General features: G+C 40.3%; 1 protein-coding gene across 3 annotated transcripts in view; it reads right to left on the bottom strand.

The window, feature by feature from the left end:
- Positions 1 to 5933: 5933 nt before the first annotated feature.
- Positions 5934 to 20456, bottom strand: part of Hace1 (HECT domain and ankyrin repeat containing E3 ubiquitin protein ligase 1) — a 111266-nt gene continuing 96743 nt past the window's right edge. For all 3 annotated transcript variants that reach the window (XM_021648449.2, XM_021648450.2, XM_021648451.2), the window contains 2 exons: positions 8126 to 8239; positions 5934 to 6813 (listed from right to left, as the gene is read on the bottom strand). In XM_021648449.2, coding sequence (XP_021504124.1) covers positions 6711 to 6813; positions 8126 to 8239 — 217 coding nt within the window. In that variant the 3' untranslated portion in view covers positions 5934 to 6710. The remainder of the gene's footprint in view (positions 6814 to 8125; positions 8240 to 20456) is intronic.

Genomic DNA, 20456 nt, shown 5'->3' with positions numbered 1-20456 from the left:
AAAGTTGGCTCTTCTAATTGACTTAAAAGCAGGTGGCTTTTGATTGACTTGTTAGGGTAAACTTGTGACCCCCAACTTCAGTAACGATTTGATAACTGAAAAAGCTAAGTGAGTGAGTGGGTACCAGATACGCTAGATGAAGGAATGGCTCACCTCTAGACGAGACAGAGAAGAATGGTACAAGATTTTATGGACAATGTGGACAGTCAATTAAAATCTTATGAAACACTTACTTCTGGAACAAACGCCATCTATTAACTTTGGACTAGGTTAACCACAGAGCAACTGAAACCATGGAAAGTGATGGCTCAGCAGCTAAGAGCACTTACTGCTCTTTCAGAGGGCCTGAGTTCAAATCTCAGCACCCACATGTCATTTCACAGCCATTTGTAACTCCAGTCCCTGGGAATCTGCCCTCTTCTGGCCTGTGAGGATGCCGAATGCATATGGTGTGTGGCTAGATATGAAAACAGGTAAAACACTCATATGCACAAAATAAATTTTAAGGCAAAAAATACTCTTGGGACCATTGACAAATATCCTGTTGCATGTGGGGAAAAAATGGCCAGGAATAGCTCAGAGGCTTAAATTGTAGGAGGCTTCAGGTTTGATTCTCATCAGCATCAAACAAAAACTAATAGAATAGAATCAGAATTAGAACAGGAGCCTCCACACTAGAAAAAAGGCAAATCGTATTTGTTCCTAGAAATTACCAAACACATATACATAAAATGCTAGCATGTCATATAGATAGCTAAAAGATCACTTCCAAAGGAGCTGTAGAGAGAGATCCATGGCTAAGAGCATTTGTTACTCTTCTAGAGGACTCAGACTCAATTGCCAGAACCTACATGGCAGCTCACAAACATCTGTAATTCCAGTCCCAGGGGATTCAATGTTGTTTTTTGGATACTGCAGGCATCAGGCACACTCATGGTGCATACATGCAGGGAAAAAAACACCCACACACTGAATGACATCTTTCAAGATTACTTCCTAAGTTTTCACTATAAGTTAAGACCACCAAGAATTAAATTCTATTAAATTCTATTGAATGTTTGGGAATTAATCTATAGGCAATGAAAGTAAAACATTTTTTTAAAAATCTACGGTTTTGTTATAAATTTTGTCCTGAAATAATAATTATATAATGTGCACGTGTGGAACCATCAAAGAACTTAACACTAAGAGATTTACAATTTGCGGGGCCACCCCACCTCAAGAGGCAGGGGGCAGAAGCCAGCCAGGCCAACCAACCAGTGCCACAGGTGGCAGGCACCACTATGATTAACAGATAGGTGATGGAGAGATAGGAAAGATATGGAGTGGTGCAGTGCACTGGAAATAAGACAGTGGCTGGGACCAGGCTGATGTGAGTGGTCTGCACTGCCACCTGAGGCCATGCTGACATCTGGGTCTACAATGCTGCTAAGGGCCATGCGGGTCTGAGGTCTGACTACAGCCAGGGTCCGTGTTACCACTGATGGCCATGTGGATATCCATTGTTTGTGCTGCAGCCTGAAGCCATATTGATGTTTTGGGATCATGCTGCTGCTGGGGGCCATGGCCGTGGTCTGTGTTGTAACCAGGAATCACGTGGAAGCCTATGATCTGTGCTCCTGCTGACTGGATAGAGCAAGGAAGTTACTTTTGTGGCAATATGGATGACTGCGATACAACTGAGAAAGAGGGACATGGAAGGCTTCTGCGACAACCCCTATCCTACCCCAATCCCCCACCACACCCCCCCAAAAAAAGTAGCATTCTAAACAGAAAACTATCAAAGAGAACTCTTAAGAAAGTGTGATAAGGATGCTAAAGAGAGCTCTCCACAATAAGATGGCTTCTGACAGGGGTGTGGGAGGGCAAAGACGAAGTTCTGTTTAAGGGGTAGTGTGACCATACTCCAGTGAGTATATAGATAACACAAATCAGACTTCATTTCTTTTTTCATTTTAATTTGGGGGGGAGGAGTCATAGAGTTAGGAAGCAAACATGGAAGAACTGGGAAATGAGTATGATCAGGGTATGTGATGTGAAATTTCCAAAGAATCAATAAAAATATTATGTTGAAAAAAAGATGAGCAATTTGAATGAACTCTGTAAGAGCAATCCAAGTCAAATTACCCAAGATAATCTATTTGATAAACAGTCTCAAACACTGAACAGAAGAATAAATTTTGGATTTAAGATGGGTTTTGTGGTGCATGCCTTTAATCCCAGCACTCAGGGAGGCAGAGGCAGAGACAGAGGCAGGTGGATCTCTGTGAATTTGAGGCCAGCTTGGTCTACAAAGCTAGTCCAGGACAGCCAAGGCTACACAGAGAAAGAAACCCTGTCACAAAGAAAAAAAATCAGGAAAAAAAAGATATAAATCCACTATTAATCCCAGCCTTCTTGAGAGTGATAACAGCTGCCTGATCCTTCCTGAATCCTTGAAGTAATGAAGTGTCCATCATTAACACAGCTCTTCACTCATCATGGAAGAGAGAAAATGGTACAAATTGTAAAACAAAACAAACAAACAAAAAACAAAACCCAATCTGGTGTCGACTTCTAAAAAATTGCTAACATGATTTATAGCCAATGCTTGGTCTGTCAAACCTATAATATTGGGCAGACAATAGTTAAGTAAATTTCTAACCTAGGGGGTTGTTTCACCTTTACTGCACATTTTCTGATTATCTAATAAAATACCTTATGCAAGAAGTTTGGCCAATCCAGAATCTCACACACACACACACACACACACACACACACTTCCTGTGGAAAACAAGGAATTGACACTTATCTTCTTTGAGCCAAGACACCAAGCTAGGGTGCCTGATAAATGTAGTCACCAAAGCCTCCACTGAGGAGTGGCTCTTGGTCCACTGTCTTACAACTTTGAAGAATGAGTTTCCTGAACAAACGGTGCCTTCAGAAAGTTCTGGGCTGAGCCGATGGCTCAGTGGGTAATAGCGCTTGCTGTACCATCTGATACCCTGAGTTTGATCCCCATATCGCACAGAGGAGAGAACCAATTCCCGTCTTCTGACCTCTGAACATCCATGTGTGTACACACAGACATTGTCACACACACACGGGCAGTAAAAATATTTTTCAATTTAAAAGTTTTATAAAAGAAAGTTTAAAAGCCACAGAGGACCATGCAGTCAGTCTTGATGAGAGCTGACAGGCTAGGGTCAGATGGAAGGGGGGGAGGACCTCCCCTATCAGTGGACTAAGGGACTAGGGGAGGGGCATAGGAAGAGAAGAGGGAGGGAAGAAGGGGATAGGAGGGAATGAGGGAGGGGGTCACAGCTGGGATACAAAGTGAATAAATTTTAATGAATAATTAATTTTAAAAAAATTTAAAGGAGCAGGAGAGGAATGTAATCAGGCATTTTGGCTACTTTATTGGGTTCTAGTAGAGAAAGGTTAGATGGGAAAGGGGGCAGAGACCTCTTTTTAGACTACTTCCTGCTGATTAGGGGCATCACGTTCTAAGGTTAAACCCAATCTCTGTAGTCCGAGTATCTCCAGCAATCCTGCAACAGCAAATGCAGCAGCAGCAAAGGCAGCAGCGGGGCCCAGCAGCAACAAGGGGCAACAGCTGCCTTCTTTGGAGTGCCCGGGTCCTCTCTTTAGACTCTGGCATTTATCCCCTTGCACAGTTTCCAGAATTCCAAATCTCAACTCTCCTCAGCTGGCAAAGTCACACCCTTGCCAGAGCACAAGACCCATTAGAGTTGGCTGCTATGGACTGTCTGAGCAGCCCCATATCCCACATCTGGGATTAAAACAAACCTATTCACCTGTCATAACCAGGTTTTTAAAGAAACCAAAATCCTCACTACAGAAGAATGACTGCAGAAAACAACCAGAGCTCCTAAACAGCAGGAGATTTGCAGAGAATGACTCCAGGATACAAAGGGAGGGCTTCCTGAAGGGGGCTGCCACTGAATTGTTCGTTTAGAGGCTTCTTACCGGATTTATTGCAGAAACTGGACAGGTCACATCTACTGAGAGACCAGTTAATTCCCTGGGCACACTATGGGCCAAGCCACGTGGGTTCACACGGTACTAACAGGCCCCTTTAGCCTAACCATCGACAAGATCATGCAGTGCTCCCCCAGTAGGCTGTGGTCACGTCCCTCTCTGAATTGCTCCTGTGTTGATAACCTTGGCTGTTGTCAGTGGCTGGCCTTGCAGGTGTTGCTGGTCTTCAATCCTGGCAGGTCTGCCGGCTGCTAATTAGGCTTGAGGCCAGCTGGAATTCACCATCCACCCTTGCGTGCACTGCTCTTACCATTACTGCCAAGACGGGCTATAGTTTTTCTTGTTTAGTTTTTATGTAGCTCTGTCTCCAGGGCAGTCTAAGGTGGTCCCCTCCCTGAAATGGGCAAAGGCTTTTTTGAAGCTGTTTTTACTCACCGTTGAGCGTATGTGAAAGGAAACATCTTTCCTAGGCTTCTCAAGAGGGACTTTAAAGGAGACAGCTGGATCTTGCCAAGAATGGCTTGGTTTTTGTGACAGCTCCAGCCTTCCTCTCAGTAGTCAGCCAGGCTCTCTCATTTATCTCCACAGCATTCCAGAACTCAACATTTTAGCCCTAATATTCCGTACATCTGTTTTTACCATAACACTTAACATGCCTTGTACACACTGAATCCATTCAAACACTGTTATCTGTCTATGTCGCCTAAAGGACTCTTGTTAAGCAAGCCTCCGTCTCTCAGATTATTCTCCATATTCCTCCCCTGAACTGTATTCTCTCCCATATTATTATCTGCATTCACTGACTGCTGAACAGCCCCACTTCATCTACATTAGCAAGAGTACTGTTCAACTGATAACTGATATGCTCCCTTACTCAACTCCTTGTGATAGTGATTTGTGGACTCCATACAAAGAGCAAATAAATCCAGTTATGATGATGACATAAAGATAGCAATGCCTCAAAGCTTTTGGTCAGTATCTCAAAACAGAGAGCTGATGCAAAGGGAGAAATAATTAAACTAAATCCAGCTTGTGACCCCACATAATCTGCATCCTAACTTCCTGCAGAAACAACAGTATCTTAATTTAGGACACAAGTAACAAAATCCTAGCTTAAAAGCTCATTCCTACAGCAGAGCTAAAGCTCAGCCAACAGAGTAGGAGAGCTGTGGTCAACTGCAGGCCAAATGCCTCAACTATATAGAAGAGGTTGCTTCTACCTCATTTCTGGTTCCAGCCAGAACAGCATGCAGAGATCACAATACAGCTATTGGAACCTGCCTGGTGCTGAGAACTGCCAGACTCTAGGGTCACAAATAAAAGCCAGTCATAATCTCAGAAACTAGGTTTGTTGTAATGTTTTAACAAGGCAGTGACCTTTTCCATAATTAAAAAAAAATAATAAAGTGTGTGAATCTTAATTTTAGAGCTAATTATAAGAAATTTCTTTTTTAATGAAACCTGTTGTTTAAAATAACAACTAAAAATATTAAACAATAAAAACTAAAACAGGACCCCAAATGATATGCTGCTTTGTGTATTTTGGGTTCTAATTTGCTACTTTCAATGTATCTGTCTCTCAAATGTCATTGTGCAAATATACTGGCTGCTCACATGAGAAATACTGCATGCGCCTCTTTATCCAAGATGCCACCAGAACTTTTATTTGCTCCCAGTGGCAGAGTTAGAAATGTCAGAAATGCCCCGACCAGCACCTCTGTATGTGCGCTCCTACCTCCCCCTACAGCCAGGCTATAACCACACATGCTGTAACTGCACCAGCACATCTTTTCCAAAATGCCCATCCAATACTTTCTGTCAGGCAGTTATCACTTAAAACATAGCATTTTAATCAAATAAGCAAATTTAAGAAAACATTGCATACTTAAGTTATAATCTACAAATTATATTACAAGTGTGTCATCAGGCATAGACCAAATAGTAAAACAAAATATGATAAATATATTTTAATTTTATTTTCATTATAAATTAAGGCATAAGAAAAACTGAGACCACATAGTATGTGTATATGTGTGTGTGCGCGCATGTGTGTGTGTGTGTGAAACTGAGCACAGAAAGATGCAAATAATTCCTGTAGTATAAGCTTTAATATATAAATTCGATGTCATTTTATCCCATTGTCACTCCAGTCTAAACTTTACATCATGTATCAAAATACTAAAAAGCTAAACAACAACAAAAATAAAACCCATTGCAATATAGGTATAATGTGGGAAAATACATATTTGTGGCTTTACACAATCTAAATTAATCCATTCTATACAATTTTCCAAAATAGAAATGATACTTTACATGCAATAGAACATACCAGCTGGATGTCCTCATATAATATACAGAAAATACCCTTTAAATTAGACAGGTTCACAGCAGAGGTGGAATGTAGAAAAAGGTTTTGCCTTAACATAGTTTTGGATAAGATTACAGAAACATAGAAGAAGAAGAAGAAGAAAAAAAAGACAGTTTCTACTTCCAATTAGCATTTTTTTAAAATGAAGTCTACTATGATTTTGTATTTTCTAATTGTATCACAAACAGAGAAAAACAAAACGGAAAGGAAATGTAAAATAGAAAACCTGATTCTTTATGAATTTTAAGCAGGAGCTCTGCCTGTGGGCTGCACGGGAGCTGCTTTTCTGCCGACAGCTCCCTAGATTACTTCTGTCACTCTGGATTGTGCATCAGTAGTCAGATGAGCTTTCCAGACAGCATTATACCATTGTGTAACCATAGCTGCCACAATGCAGTGCTACGAGGAGTCTGTCCTTGAGTATTTCTTTACTTGGGTATTCAGGTAACTTGAGCATGTTGATGCTTTAAAAATAAAAAATAGGCCACCATTAAACAAAGAATCTCTGAAAATTCTTGTTTTATCTAGCAGTAAAAACGCTGTTCATAATTAACATAAAACCACTCTCAATTTGCATTGAAATTGGAAAAGCCTGAAGTGGTATTTAAAAAGGAAGGAAAAAGAACTGCTGCAGTGCAATCCCTTTCAGAATGCAAATGAGTGGGTGAAAATAAAGGCTCATATTAAAAATAAATAACAGCAATACACAAGAAAGTGACAATGCAACTGAATGACAGACACTATGGCATTTTAACTTTAGTGATATTCAATTAAGTTTTAGGTAGTTTGTGGCCTCCTCTTCAATTTTCCCCTCTAAAAGAGGACCAAACTGATTCATTTGTAGTTCTAAAATTCTAAGGGGAGATTATGGGTGAAGTTTCCTTTCGTTACAGAAATACAGCTTTCTGCACCTCGCAGGCAGCCATGGTTCCTGTAGTTCTGCCACCACTGACAGCAGGAGGCCCTCTTTTCCTTTGGGACCCTAGACCTTCTTCCTACCAGGAACCACAGCCAATACAAGCGGGCTAGGCCTATGTAAGTGTCGACCTAAACCCTCATCAAAGCTGCTTTTTACAGAGAGCCACTAGGCAAAGTGCAGAGAACACGTGGGATGCCCAGCCCCATGTGACACAACCACTACACAACTGCTGCACCAGAGACTCGGGGACCATCAAGAGGGGGAGGAAGAGGCAGAGGACCAGGAAGTCTGCTGAGAGATTGTGACATGAACCTATGACAGGGAAGCAGCCTGTCAGAAAATCCCAACAGCATGGCTCCCTAAACAAGACCAGAACAATTCTAACAACAGGTGGCCACCCAAAGTAGGTGGAGGAAATCTCACAGGGCTCTACCCCTAGATGAAGAGCTACAAGCAACTGACAACCACTGAGAATTCCTCTTCCCCAGGGATGAGCCCCTTGACTAGTTTTCCAATACCAAAAGTCAACCTTAGAAACACACACAAAACCATCCTGAACAGACCCTGTAGGTTGTAATTCTTGTATTTATTCATTTATATGCGTATGTAATAACACTAAAGGAGGCGCCATGATTTGGGAGGGAAGGGGAAAATATGGAACAAACAGGATGCTTTCTTCTGAAGGATAATGAAAGACACCATAAGAAAGCAATAGAATGCAACACTTTGGTTATTTCTTTTATCCTATTATAGTAAAATATACATAAATATAACATTTTAATAATCAAAAAGGAAACACAGCAATTATCTTTGGTCATTTAAAATTAGTAAAAATATTTCATAATGGTTTAACTTACCATGTGCTGGAAGTTGGTAAAAGATTTGGAGTATATGGCACACCAGCAATTGTGAAGTTTTGCAAACCACTTCCACCCATAATGTTGGCAAAACCACCATGCGGGACCCTGGAACTAAGAGTTTGTATTATTAGCTGTGACCAGGAAACAATACCTCAGTCTGACAGACACATTTTAAGTTCTAATTACGATAAGAATATATTCAACTCTAAAACAATGACAGGATGACATTTTTTAGTCTGAAAACTCGGAACTCATTCTTTTTGTTTGTTTGTTTGTTTGTTTGTTTGTTATTAAAGAATTTTCTTAGCTCCCGACTCATTCTGAATTCAAGGGATAAATGAATTAAGCCCCACTAGACCATGGCTTTGCTGTTCACTGAAGACTTTTGTCCTTTCCAAAACAGAGTCTCACTATGAGGTTCATTCTGGCTTTCTCGGAACTCATTCTTATCTTTTGCTTCATGGGTAGTTAGCAAGCTTTGAAAACAAAACAAACAACAACAAAAAACCCTCTCTATGTTTCCATCAGCTAAGCTATACTTTGAACTGGTCACATGATGTATTTACAACACTGTGCCCCTTAGTTCTGTGTCAACCTGACACAGCTGGAGTCTTTCTGAAGAAGGAATCTCGGTGGAGAAAATGTCCCCATCATCCTGGCCCTGTAGGCCAGCCTGTGGTGCGTTTCCTCTCCTGATGACTCATGGGGGTGGCTCAGCGCACTGTGTGACACTCTTGGCTGGTGGTACCGGGTACTGCAAGAAAGCAGGCTAGGCAAGCAGTGCTGCTCCATGGCCTCTGCGCAACTCTTGCCTCCAAGTTCCTGCCCTGGCTTTTTCTCTGGCAGATGGTAATGAAGAAGTGCAAGCAAAAGAAACCTTTTCCTCTCCAAGCTGCTTAAGGCCCTGGGGATTTATCACAGCTATAAAAACTCCAAGACAAAGGTTTGCCTTTGTGTACCTCCCTATTAAATCAGGACTCAAACATGTCCTATTTTTATATTTGTATCACTAGGATTTGTATGCTTGGGATGAGCCAAACTGCCTGGCAATTCAAAACTGTTACATGTTTGCCAAATAATTGGATCACAGTTATCTGAATGGAGAATACCCTCCATAAACTATGTGTTTGCATACTTGGTCGCCAGCTTGTGTTAGTGGGAGGGTTGTAGAACCTTTAGGACAGTGGTTCTCAACCCTTTGGGTTGACTGACTCTTTCACAGGTGTCATCTAAGACCACTGGAAAACACAGATATTTACTTATTTTTCATAAAACAACTTTAATATTACCCAGAGCCAAACAACTTTTGAATCCCTGCTAAGCTGAATCCAATGACAAGAAAGCTTAGAGATAAATTCTGAGCTCTGGCCATCAAAACAGCCATGGCAAGTAGAATTAGCAGTGCTGGTTGGTGGATGGCAGTGTCAGAGAGAGCAAAACATCAGCATGTGAAACACAGATTTTACATTACAGTTCATAGCAGTTATGAAGCAACAACAAAAATAATTTTATGGCTGGGGTCATCACAACGTGAGAAACTGTATGAAAGAGTCGCAGCATTAGAAAGGTTGACAGACTCTGCTTTAGGAGGTAGAGCCTTGCTGAGCAAAGTGCGTCAGTGACGGTCAGGGTCGATGTTTTATAACCTGGCCTTACTTCCTGTTCCTGTCCCCTAACTTCTGCTTGCTGTCATGCACATTGTCCCCACCATAACTGTGAGACAAAATAAATCCTTTCTCCTTGCATGTTCTAATCCAGTGGTTTCCTTCTTTATGAAAAATGTCTAGGTACAAAGCCTCTTCCCTCTATTTTGTTTTCCACAGTGAGGAAACAACAACAAAAATATTTGCATTTCTCTGTCCAGATATGGAGAGTAGCAAACTCATAAGGTCCGAGGCATACCTACGTGTGTTCACCTTGTGCATGTGGAGGTGACTTGAGGCATCTCCTCTGTTCTCACTACCTTATTCTTCGAGACGGCAGCTCATTACTTCCTCTACACTGGCTGCTTCTGCCCACTGGTACTAGGGCTACGGGCGCACGCTAGCACACCCAGCTTTTACATGGGTTCTGGAGACTGGTTCTGAGAACTCAGGTGCTCGCACTTGTACATCAGATAGGTTCTACAAACCATCTTCCCTACCCTCAAATATTACTTTTAACTGTTGTGTAAAAATTTTAAAATCACAAGAGGGCTAAAATTTAATGCATAATCAACTAAAAATTTTAATCCTGGGTACAGAGCTATAAAATATAATTACAACTTTTCAAGTTCTATGCATTTTAAATTAGTCTGTGTATGTGCCATAATTAAACAACTTATTCCTGGAGGGAAAGCATACTGCTGTGAGCATGTAGCCCACTGGAAGTTACTTGCTGAATAGGCATAGGACTGAGAGTTTGAGCCCTAGCACCACAATAAATAAGGGAAAAAAAAAATACTAAATTACAATGGCATGCTATAGTATCTCTAGAATAAATCAGAATATTGACATACATTTAATGAATAAATACTAAATGTGTATTTTTCCACATCTTTTAATTGTAATCATACAAAGTAACTGACCTTCATTATAGCATTTTCATACACATTTCATCCTATTTTGTTCTTACTAATGCACTCCACAGTTCTTGTGCCCCTCTCCTCCTTGCTGCCTCCCTTCATTTCCCCAATAGTCCTTCCTCCCACTTTCATGTTACATACACACTCTATTACCTTCTCTCACTTCCCGTCTTCCTCCCCTCTCATGGTGGTCTTTTTACTTTTGTACCAAAATACATACATATTTATACATAAATTTTGATCTAGATTCTGCATATACCTTTTGGTTGTATAGCTTGGTATTCTTGTGGGACTCCCAACAATGGGAGGGGGGTTGTCTCTGACTCTTCTGCCTGTGCTTGGGACCCTTTTCCTCCTACTGGGTTGCTATCCAGCTGTGATGAGGAAATGTGCCCAGTCTTACTGGATCTTGCTAGTCCATGTTTGGTAAATGGAGTAGGAGTTAGGTAAATGGGAAGAGGGGAGGTAGGGGAGATATACAAGGAGGACTGAAAGAAGGGAAACTGCAGTCAAGATATACTGTATGAAAGAAGAATAAAAGTTAAAAAAAGAAGAAGAAGAAGAAGAAGAAGGAAAGACTCCCTACTTCAGAACCAACTGGCCATGGTGACCATGCCAGACTGGAAATCAGGTAGGTGATCTTTATTCTCCTTACTTCCCCCATTTCCAATTCCCCAGACTCATAACCAACCCCACAGCAGACCACCTGCAGGGGCCTGTCCTCCCTCTCTAGCTGCATTCCCTGGGAACCCCAAAGATCCTCATGGGACCCAGCCTTCTTCCTTCATCCCAACTCTTTGTGGCATTAATATCCACAAGCACTCCGTACCACATGCCAGCCTGGGAATCAAGTAGGTGGTCTATATTCTTCTTCCTGCCCTCCACTTCCAATTCCCTAGTCTCATACACAGCCCTGTGTCAGACTACTCCCACAGGCTATCCTCCTTTTCTGTCTCCCTCCCTGAGAACTCAGGATGAGCGTATCGGCACACCCAGCTTTCCTCCTTCCTATGGATCCTCTCAGCACTGCCCTTGTAATGCCTCCCCGTTCTTTCTGTCAGCCCCCAATATCTAGAAACACATTCTACCAGGGATCCTTAGTGGCTACACCCGGCTAGGGCTCAAAGGAACTCCCTACAAGATAACTCACAGCTACCAGACTACCCTAAGATCTGAAGAGGGCAGCAGCAAACAAGGAATAACCCCCCACACAAAGATAAGACCAAATAGCAACACCTAGAACTACGCTCATCCCAAACCTAGATGCACAGACATCAACACACAAACACCATCAATAGGCAGGCTAGTATGTCTCATCCAGAACCCAGAAACCCTACTACATTTGGACCCCAGAAATGGAATATAGAGGAAGCACAGGACAAGGCTTCAAAATAGCTAGCCCTCTTAATGAAGTCTGTGAAAACACAAACAAACAATGGAATGAAATGATGAAAACCATTCAAGAGATGAAAGAGGGAACCTCAGGTTTTAAAAACAAGGTAGATGAAATAGATACCTCAGTTAAGAAAAATATTCAATCTAAAAAAAAAAATCCAAGAAATCTGGAACACTACAAAAAGACCACATCTAAGAATAATTAGAATCTATTATTGTCCTTAATCTAGTAAGTAGAAGAAACATAGGTCAAAGGCACAGAAAGTATTTTCAATAAAATTATAGAAGTTTCCCTAACTTCTACATGTACAAATCTAGATGGCAGAAGGCATAGAAGGAAAACTTCAATATAAAGAGGTTAAGCATACCCAAGAAAGCATAGCAATAAACAATAGCAGACCATCAAATCAAAGGAAGGAAAAATAACCATACCATAAGAACAAAATAACTGGCTCAACAAACACTGCTTATTGTTACGTTTCAACATCTATGCTCTCAAATCCCCAGTAAAAATATGCAAATTAACAGACTGGATTCAAACCAGGATCTGTGGATCCTGTTTTTTTGATGCATTCAAGAAACCTACCTTAAGATCATGAATAGATATCACCTCAGAGTAAAGGGATAAAAACAATATTCTAAGCAAACAGACCAAAGAAACAAGCCAATGTAGCCATTTCAATATCTGGCAAAATAGACTTCAAACCAAAACTAATTTGAAAAGACAGGGAAGACTTTATATACTCCTCCAACCAAAAATCCACAAAGAGAATACTGCAATTCTAAACATATGCTCCCAAAACAAGGGCACCTGCGGTCATAAAGGAAACAATTACTACAGTTTAAAAAAAATACACATACTGGCTCACACAGTCAATAGTGGGAGACTTCAATACCCCACTCCTGTCAACAAATGGACGGTCTAGACAAAACAAAGAAATACTGTGGCTAAATGACATCATAAGGACCCAGCAGATACTTAGAGAACACATGAAACACATACTACACCTTTTCTCAGTAGCTCATGGAGCTTTTTCCAAATTGACCACATACTTGAACATAAAGCAAGTCTCAACAGATACAAGAGAACGGAAATAACACCCTGCAGCCTGTCTGACTAACACAGATTAAAGCTGGGTATTAGTAACTACAGAAAGCTTACAAACTCATGAAAACTAAACAACTCTCTACTAAATGGAAATCAGGTTGATGGAAGTTAAGAAATTATTTTTGTTTAGAACTGAATGAAAATAAAAACACAACATACCCAAACTTATGAGACACAGTGGAGGTGGTTCTAAGAGTTCATAACACAACTGGAAAGTGCACAAGCAAAAAGAGGAGCTAACACCATCCCAGAGAGAGAGAGAAAAATAATCAAACTCAGAGCTGAAATCAATGAAATAAAAACAAAAAAAAGAAAAGGAAAAATACAAAGAACCAATGAGACAAAGAGCTGGTTCCTTATGAAAATCAGTAAACCCTTATCCAATATAACTAAAACAAGAAAAGATCCAAATTAAAAAAAACTTAGATATGAAAATAGAGAAATAAGAATAGACAACAAGGAAATCTAGAGACTCATAAGGACATAATTTAAAAATCCATCTTCAAATTTCCTGTTTTCGAAATTGGAAAACCTAAAAGAAATAACTTCTTGATGTATACACCACTTACAATAGTTAAACTAAGATCAGTTACACACTTTAAACAGACCTATAACTTGCAGTGAAATAAGACAGTAATTATGTCTCTCAATCAAAGAAAAAAACCAAATTCATATGGATTTGGCACAGAATACTTGATTCAAAGAATTAATGCTAACTCCTTAAATTCTTACACAAAATATAACAAAAAGAACATGCCTGATTGTTTTTATGAGGCCACAATTATCCTCACATATAAACCACATGAAGACCCAACAAAAAATAGAATTACAAATCTATTTCCCTTATGAATGTAGATACAAAATTTCTCAACAAAATACTTGCAAACTGAATCCAAGAACATATCAAAAAGATCACCAACCATGATCAGATTGGCTTTATCCCAGAAGTGGAAGGATGGTTCGACATATGTAAATCAATAAATGTAACTCATCATAAAAACAGACTGAAAGACCAAAAAAAAAAAAAAAAAAACAAAAACATGATCATCTCACTGGATATTTGACAAATCCAACATCCCTTCATGATAAAAATCCTAGATAGACTAGAAATACAAAGGATATACCTCAATATAATAAAGACAATTTACAGCAAACCCACAGCCAACCAATAAGTGGAGATAAACTCAAAGCCTTTCCACTAAAACAGGAACAAGACAAAGCTGTCCACTCTCTCCATACCTATTCAAATTTGAAATCTTAGCTTAAGCAGTAAGCCAACTGAGGTAAATAAGGGTATAAAAGTAGAAAGAAGGAAGGAAATTAATCTTTGTTTGCAGATGACATGATTGTATATAAAAAGGACCCTAAAAACTCTCCAGATACACCTACGGCTGATGAACATCTTGCAGCAAAGCAGGTTACAAAATAAAACACAAAAAATCAGCAGCCTTCCTATAAAGAAATAGAAGCGGACTGAGAACAAAATCAGGAAAACACCATTCACAATAGCCTTAAAACAAAGCCAAACAAAAGTTAGAGTTAATCCGAGGTAACTCTAATTTTTCACTCTAAGCAAGTGAAAAATGCAAATGATAAAACCTTTAAGGCATTAAAGAAAATGAAGAATATATTAAAGGATGAAAAGGTCTCCCATGCTCAAGCATTAGAAGAACTAACACAGTGAAAATGGCCAATCCACTAAAAGCAATCTACAAATTCAATGCAATCCCCACCAAAATTCCAACACTATTCTTTACAGATCTTGAAAGGGCAATTTTCAGTTTCTTATGGAAACACACACAAAAAACCAGGATAGCTAAAACAATCCTGAATAACGGAAGAACTGCTGGAGGTATCACCATTTCTGATCTCAGGTGGTACTGCATAGCCATTGTAATAAAAACAGCACGATGCTGGCTGAAAACCAGACATTGAAATCTTATTGAAGACCCATACATAAATCCACAAACCATCAACAGTTGATTTTTGATAAAGAAGTCAGAAACAGAGAGGGGTTGCAGGAGGGAGAGTGGGAATGGGAGGAGAAGAGGGAGAGGTCTATGACGAAGATATAAACTCAATGAACATCGGTACAAAGTCCCAATTTATTTCTAATATCAGAGATCAGACCTCTACTCTTGCCTGATGCATCTAAAACAAAAAGGGGGAACTGTAGAGAGCTGCGGAATGCTATGCCTTAAAGATGGAGCTGGTTTCCGCCTTCCACCTTCCCGATGGTGAGTGCTCTCTGTCACGAACAATTCCACATTTGGCTAAGGCTGAGGATCTGGCTTGATTCCATGTATGTGGACCTATCTGCATTGCCCACGTGGCACGCCTGGGTTGGCTACCCAGAGGCTATTTAAGCTGTGGGCTGGCTTTCCCCAGGGTCCGAGGATTGTTCAAGGTTCCTGAATAAACTGCATTGAAAAAATAAATAAATAAATAAAATATTTTCTAAATCAAAAAAAGAAAAAAAAAGCAGTATTAAAAAAAAAAGAAGTCACAAATACACACTGGGAAGAAAGAAAGCATTTTCAACAAATGGTGCTGGTCAAACTGAATGAAAATAGATCCATACAAATCACCTTGGACAAAAGCCAATTGATTCAGGGATCTCAACATAAGGCTGAGAACAAGTAGGGAAGTCTTGAGCTCACTGACACGGAGACAATGTTCTGAACAGGACCCTGACAGCACAGGCACTAGACCCAACAATTAATAAACCGGACCAGGTGAAACTGAAAAGCTTCTAACGGTGAAGTGCATCACCATCCAGACAAAGCAGAAGGCTACCAAATGGGAGAGCATTTTAGCAGCTACACATCCCATAGAGGGCTAAAACATATGAAGAACTGGAAACAAGCGTACATCAACAAAAACTGGACATCAAGAAATAGCCCAACTTAAAAACGGGGTACAGATGCAAGCAGAGAATTCTCAAAATAAGAAAACACAAATGGCTAATAAACACTTAAAGAAATATGCAAAATCCTTAGTCATTGGGGAAATGCAAAGCAAAACTACTTTGAGATTTCATGTTAGAATGGCCAAGATCAACAAAATAAATGGTAGCTCATGCTGCTGAGGCTACGGGGTAAAGGGACTGTGGTAGTGCACACTTGCACACCCTTGTATGGTCTGGATGTAACTGGGCCCCACAGGCCCGGAAGACTGGCCCTATGAAAGGTGTAGTCTTGTTGAAGGAAGTGTGTCGCTATAAAGGGGGACTCTGAGGCTCCAAAGCTCAAGCTACTCCCGGTGTGGCACACAGTCTCCTGCTGCTGCCTGCAGATCAAGAGGTAGAACTCGGGGCTCCTTCAGCACCGTGTCTGCCTGCATGCTGCCATGCGTCCCACCAGAATGATGGACTTCTGAAACTGTAAGCCAGTCCCGATTAAATGTTTTTTTTATTTTAAGAGTGGTCGTGGTCATAGTGTCTCTTCACAGCGCTGAAAACCCTAACCACGACAACCCTCTATGATAATCAGTGTGGTGGTTGCTCTGGAAGCTGAGCGTGTAGCCACGGCAAGATCCAGGTATACCACTTCCAGGCACACACCCAAAGGACTCTACATCCGACTGCATGGACACTTGAACAACCATGTTCACTGTTATAACAGCCCTAACAGACAGATGGGAACAAACTAGATGTCCATCAAAGGATGAATGGCTAAAGAAAATGTGGTACACTAACCATGGTACTCAGCTATTAAAAAGTGAAACTTACAGATTAATAGATGGGGCTAGAAAATGCCATCCTGAATAATATAACAGACTCAAAAAAGACAAATATGGTATATATTCGCTTATGTGTTCATGTTAGCTGTTAAGTATCCTTTTTTAAATTTTTATGTTTTATATTAATTACAGTTTATTTACTCTGTATCCCAGCTATAGCTCCCTCTCTCATTTCCTCCCAATCCCACTCTCCCTCCCTCATCGCCTCCCTGCCCCTCTCTAAGTCCACTGATAAGGGAGGTCTTCCTCCCCTTCCATCTGATCCTAGCTTATCAGGTCTCACCAAGACTGGCTGCAATGTCCTCCTCTGTGGCCTAGCTAGGCTGCTCCTCCCACAGGGGGTGGGGAGGTCAAAGAGCTAGCCACTGAGTTCATGTCGGAGACAGTCCCTGTTCCCCTTATTAGGGTAACCCACTTGGATACTGAGCTGCCATGGGCTACGTCCAAGCAGGGGTTCTAGGTTATCTCCATGCATGGTCCTTGGTTAGAGAATCAGTCTCAGAAAAGACCCCTGTGCCCAGATACATTTGGTGCTTGTGGAGCTCCTGTCCTCTCCAGGTCTTACTAACTCCCTCTTCTTTCATATGATTCCCTGCACTCTGCCCAACATTTGGCCATGAGTTTCAGCATCTGCTTTGATATACTGCTAGGTAGAGTCTTTCAGAGGCCCTCTATGGTAGGCTCCTGTACTGATTCTTCTTTTCTCCTACTTCTAATGTCCATCCCATTTGTCTTTCTAAGTAAGGATCCAGTTGTATCATTCCTAGGCATATATCCAAAATATGCTCAAGTACACAATAAGGACATTTGTTCAACCATGGTTGTGGCAGCTTTATTCATAATAGCCAGAAATGGAAACAACCCAGATGTCCCTCAACAGAGAAATGGATACAGAAATTGTGGTACATTTACACAATGGAATACTACTCAGCAATTAAAAACAAGGAAATCATGAAATTTGCAGGCAAATGGTGGGATGTAGAAAAGATCATCCTGAATGAAGTATCCCTGAAGCAGAAAGATACACACAGTATATACTTACTTATAAGTGGATATTAGACCTATAAGATAAGATAAATATACTAAAATCTGTATACCTAAAGAAGCTAAACAAGGAGGACCTGGGGTAAGATGTTAAGTCTTCTATAAGCAGGCTCCAACCTATATAACCAGAGTTTAAGTATACAGCAGTGGTTCTCAAACTGTGGGTCATGTCCCTTTGGGGGTTTAATGACAGGTATTTGTATTACAATTCATAACAGTAGCAAAATTAGTTATGAAATAGCAACAAAAATGATTTTATGGCTGGGGGAGGGGTCACCACAACACTAAGAACTGAATTAAAGTGTCACAGCATCAGGAAGGTTGAAAAACACTGGTATAAGGAACTGGGTAGGGAGTATGGATCTCCCTAGGAACGGGATCTATAGAATAGATAGTTATGGATAAATTGTGGTGGGGGATAAACTAGGGTAATCAAATGGGGAGGAGAAGCAGAGAAGAGATAAGTGAGGGTATAAGGTTAGGGAGGGTATAAGCTATCTGAAGCAATGTATAAGAACAATATGGTGGAAACTTCTAAATATACACATATATAAAAGAAATAAAAATGGGATTACCAAATAACAAGCCCTAAATAAAGAGCTCTAACCACTAAATGAAACCTCCAATTCTACATCTAATCAACCTGTGGGCCAAAGGGGCCATGGAAACAACCCAGGCTATTGCCAAGGCCATTGGTTGTGTTCCAGAAACTTACAGCGAGGCCTTATTGAACATGAAGAAGATGAGCTGGTGCTGATCTAGAGCCTTCATCCCTACTGACTTGTATTCATTATACTAAAGAGATTCTGCCCACCTCCAAAAGAGATGGGTAAACACTAACCCAGCTACAAACCCTTTGATCTATAATGCTGACCTACCTGCAAGATACAGTGGTGCAAGAGTGGCACAAAAGTTGTGGAAGGAACCAACAACTATCTGACTGGAGGTAAGGCCCACTCCCTGAGATAGAATCCATGGCCAACACTGCTCAGGTCACCAACAGTCTGAGACTAGGTGGGCCATAAACCTAGGAGAAATCAAAATACTATTGTTCTGCTACAGGAATATAGCAATAAAATAAGTCCTGATGACATTCTGCTCTAATCATAGATCAGTATCTAGCTCAGCCATCATCAGAGAAGCTTCCCCCTACAGTACATGAGAACAGATACAGAGACTCAGAATGGGACAATGTACAGAGAGTGAGAGACCTTGAAACACTCAGTTCTAACCATTAAATCCTTTCTTTCAGATCTCAGGGACCTCTACAGAAAAGAAGTGTAAAGATTTTAAGAGCCACTGAGGATGAAGAACACCAAGAAAACAAGGCCTTCTAGACATAACAGTGATGATACACCTATGAACTCACAGAGATTGCTGCTGCATGCACAAGATGTGCACAGGTCTCGGCCAGATGGGATCCCAGTGCTGAGGATGGAGGTAGACATGGTCCCATCCCTAAATTAGAAGCTATCTCCAATTGACAGTCACTCACAAAGAAAAAAAATTTCTCTAATGGAGTCTCAATGGGTATACAAACCACACTTAAGGGTATGCCCCATGCCCAACTCAATGGTGTTTTGTAGGTTCTTTCTCTTATATTGTCAGGTTTTGTTATTTTAAACCTTACAGATCCTTTATATATTATGATTTCCAGTTTTGTTTTTATGAATTTTCTATGTTTGGGAATGTGAATGTCTCTGTGTTTGTATGTGTTCCTTGTGCTTTTTCTTTGGCACTTTTCCCCCTTTCTGTTTATTTCTTTTGTCCTATTTCAGTGTGTGTGTGTGTGTGTGTGTGTGTGTGTGTGTATTAATCTTTTCTTCTTTTTTTAGATGCCTCTGTTTTCTAATGAGAGAAATGAATGGTGTGGATTTGAGTAGATAGGTAGGATCTGGGAAAAACTGGCAGAAAAAAACTAATCAAATTGTATTGTTAGAAAGAACTATTTTCCATTAAAAAAAATACAGTAAAATAGGAACTTCAGGATGTGGCTCAGTAGTAAGGCACTTGGCGGAGTACAAATAAGGGTCTGGGGTCAATGCCCAGTCATATGGGGAACAAAATTTCTGAATTTTGTTAGTAAATCACAAATGCATGAGCATTCTTCCTTTGGACAATAGGATAGCTTAAAAAAAACAAGCCAGGGGTATATCTATTTATAGAATTTGAAAAACACAAATTAATTATGTATTTTCACTTTTACCTATAAAAACAGCAAAGTGACCAGGAAAAAAAGTTGAATTACCTTAATTATTTATAAAGTCAAAATTCAATGCAGGCAGACTTTATCAAGACACAATGAGAAAATAAGTCCTCTCATCAATCCTTTTACAAATTGTACCATGGTGTTTCAGCATCTGGCTAAACAACGTAATGTTCTTCACATAACAAAAATTTAAAAGACAAATTAAACAAACAAACAAAAAACACGCTGAGGAAGTAGCTTGGTATAGGATCACCTGCCTAGGACACAC

This window comes from Meriones unguiculatus, chromosome 20, assembly GCF_030254825.1.
Source record: "Meriones unguiculatus strain TT.TT164.6M chromosome 20, Bangor_MerUng_6.1, whole genome shotgun sequence".
Taxonomy (NCBI): Eukaryota; Metazoa; Chordata; class Mammalia; order Rodentia; family Muridae; genus Meriones; species Meriones unguiculatus.
This window is presented reverse-complemented; position numbering and strand designations above follow the sequence as displayed.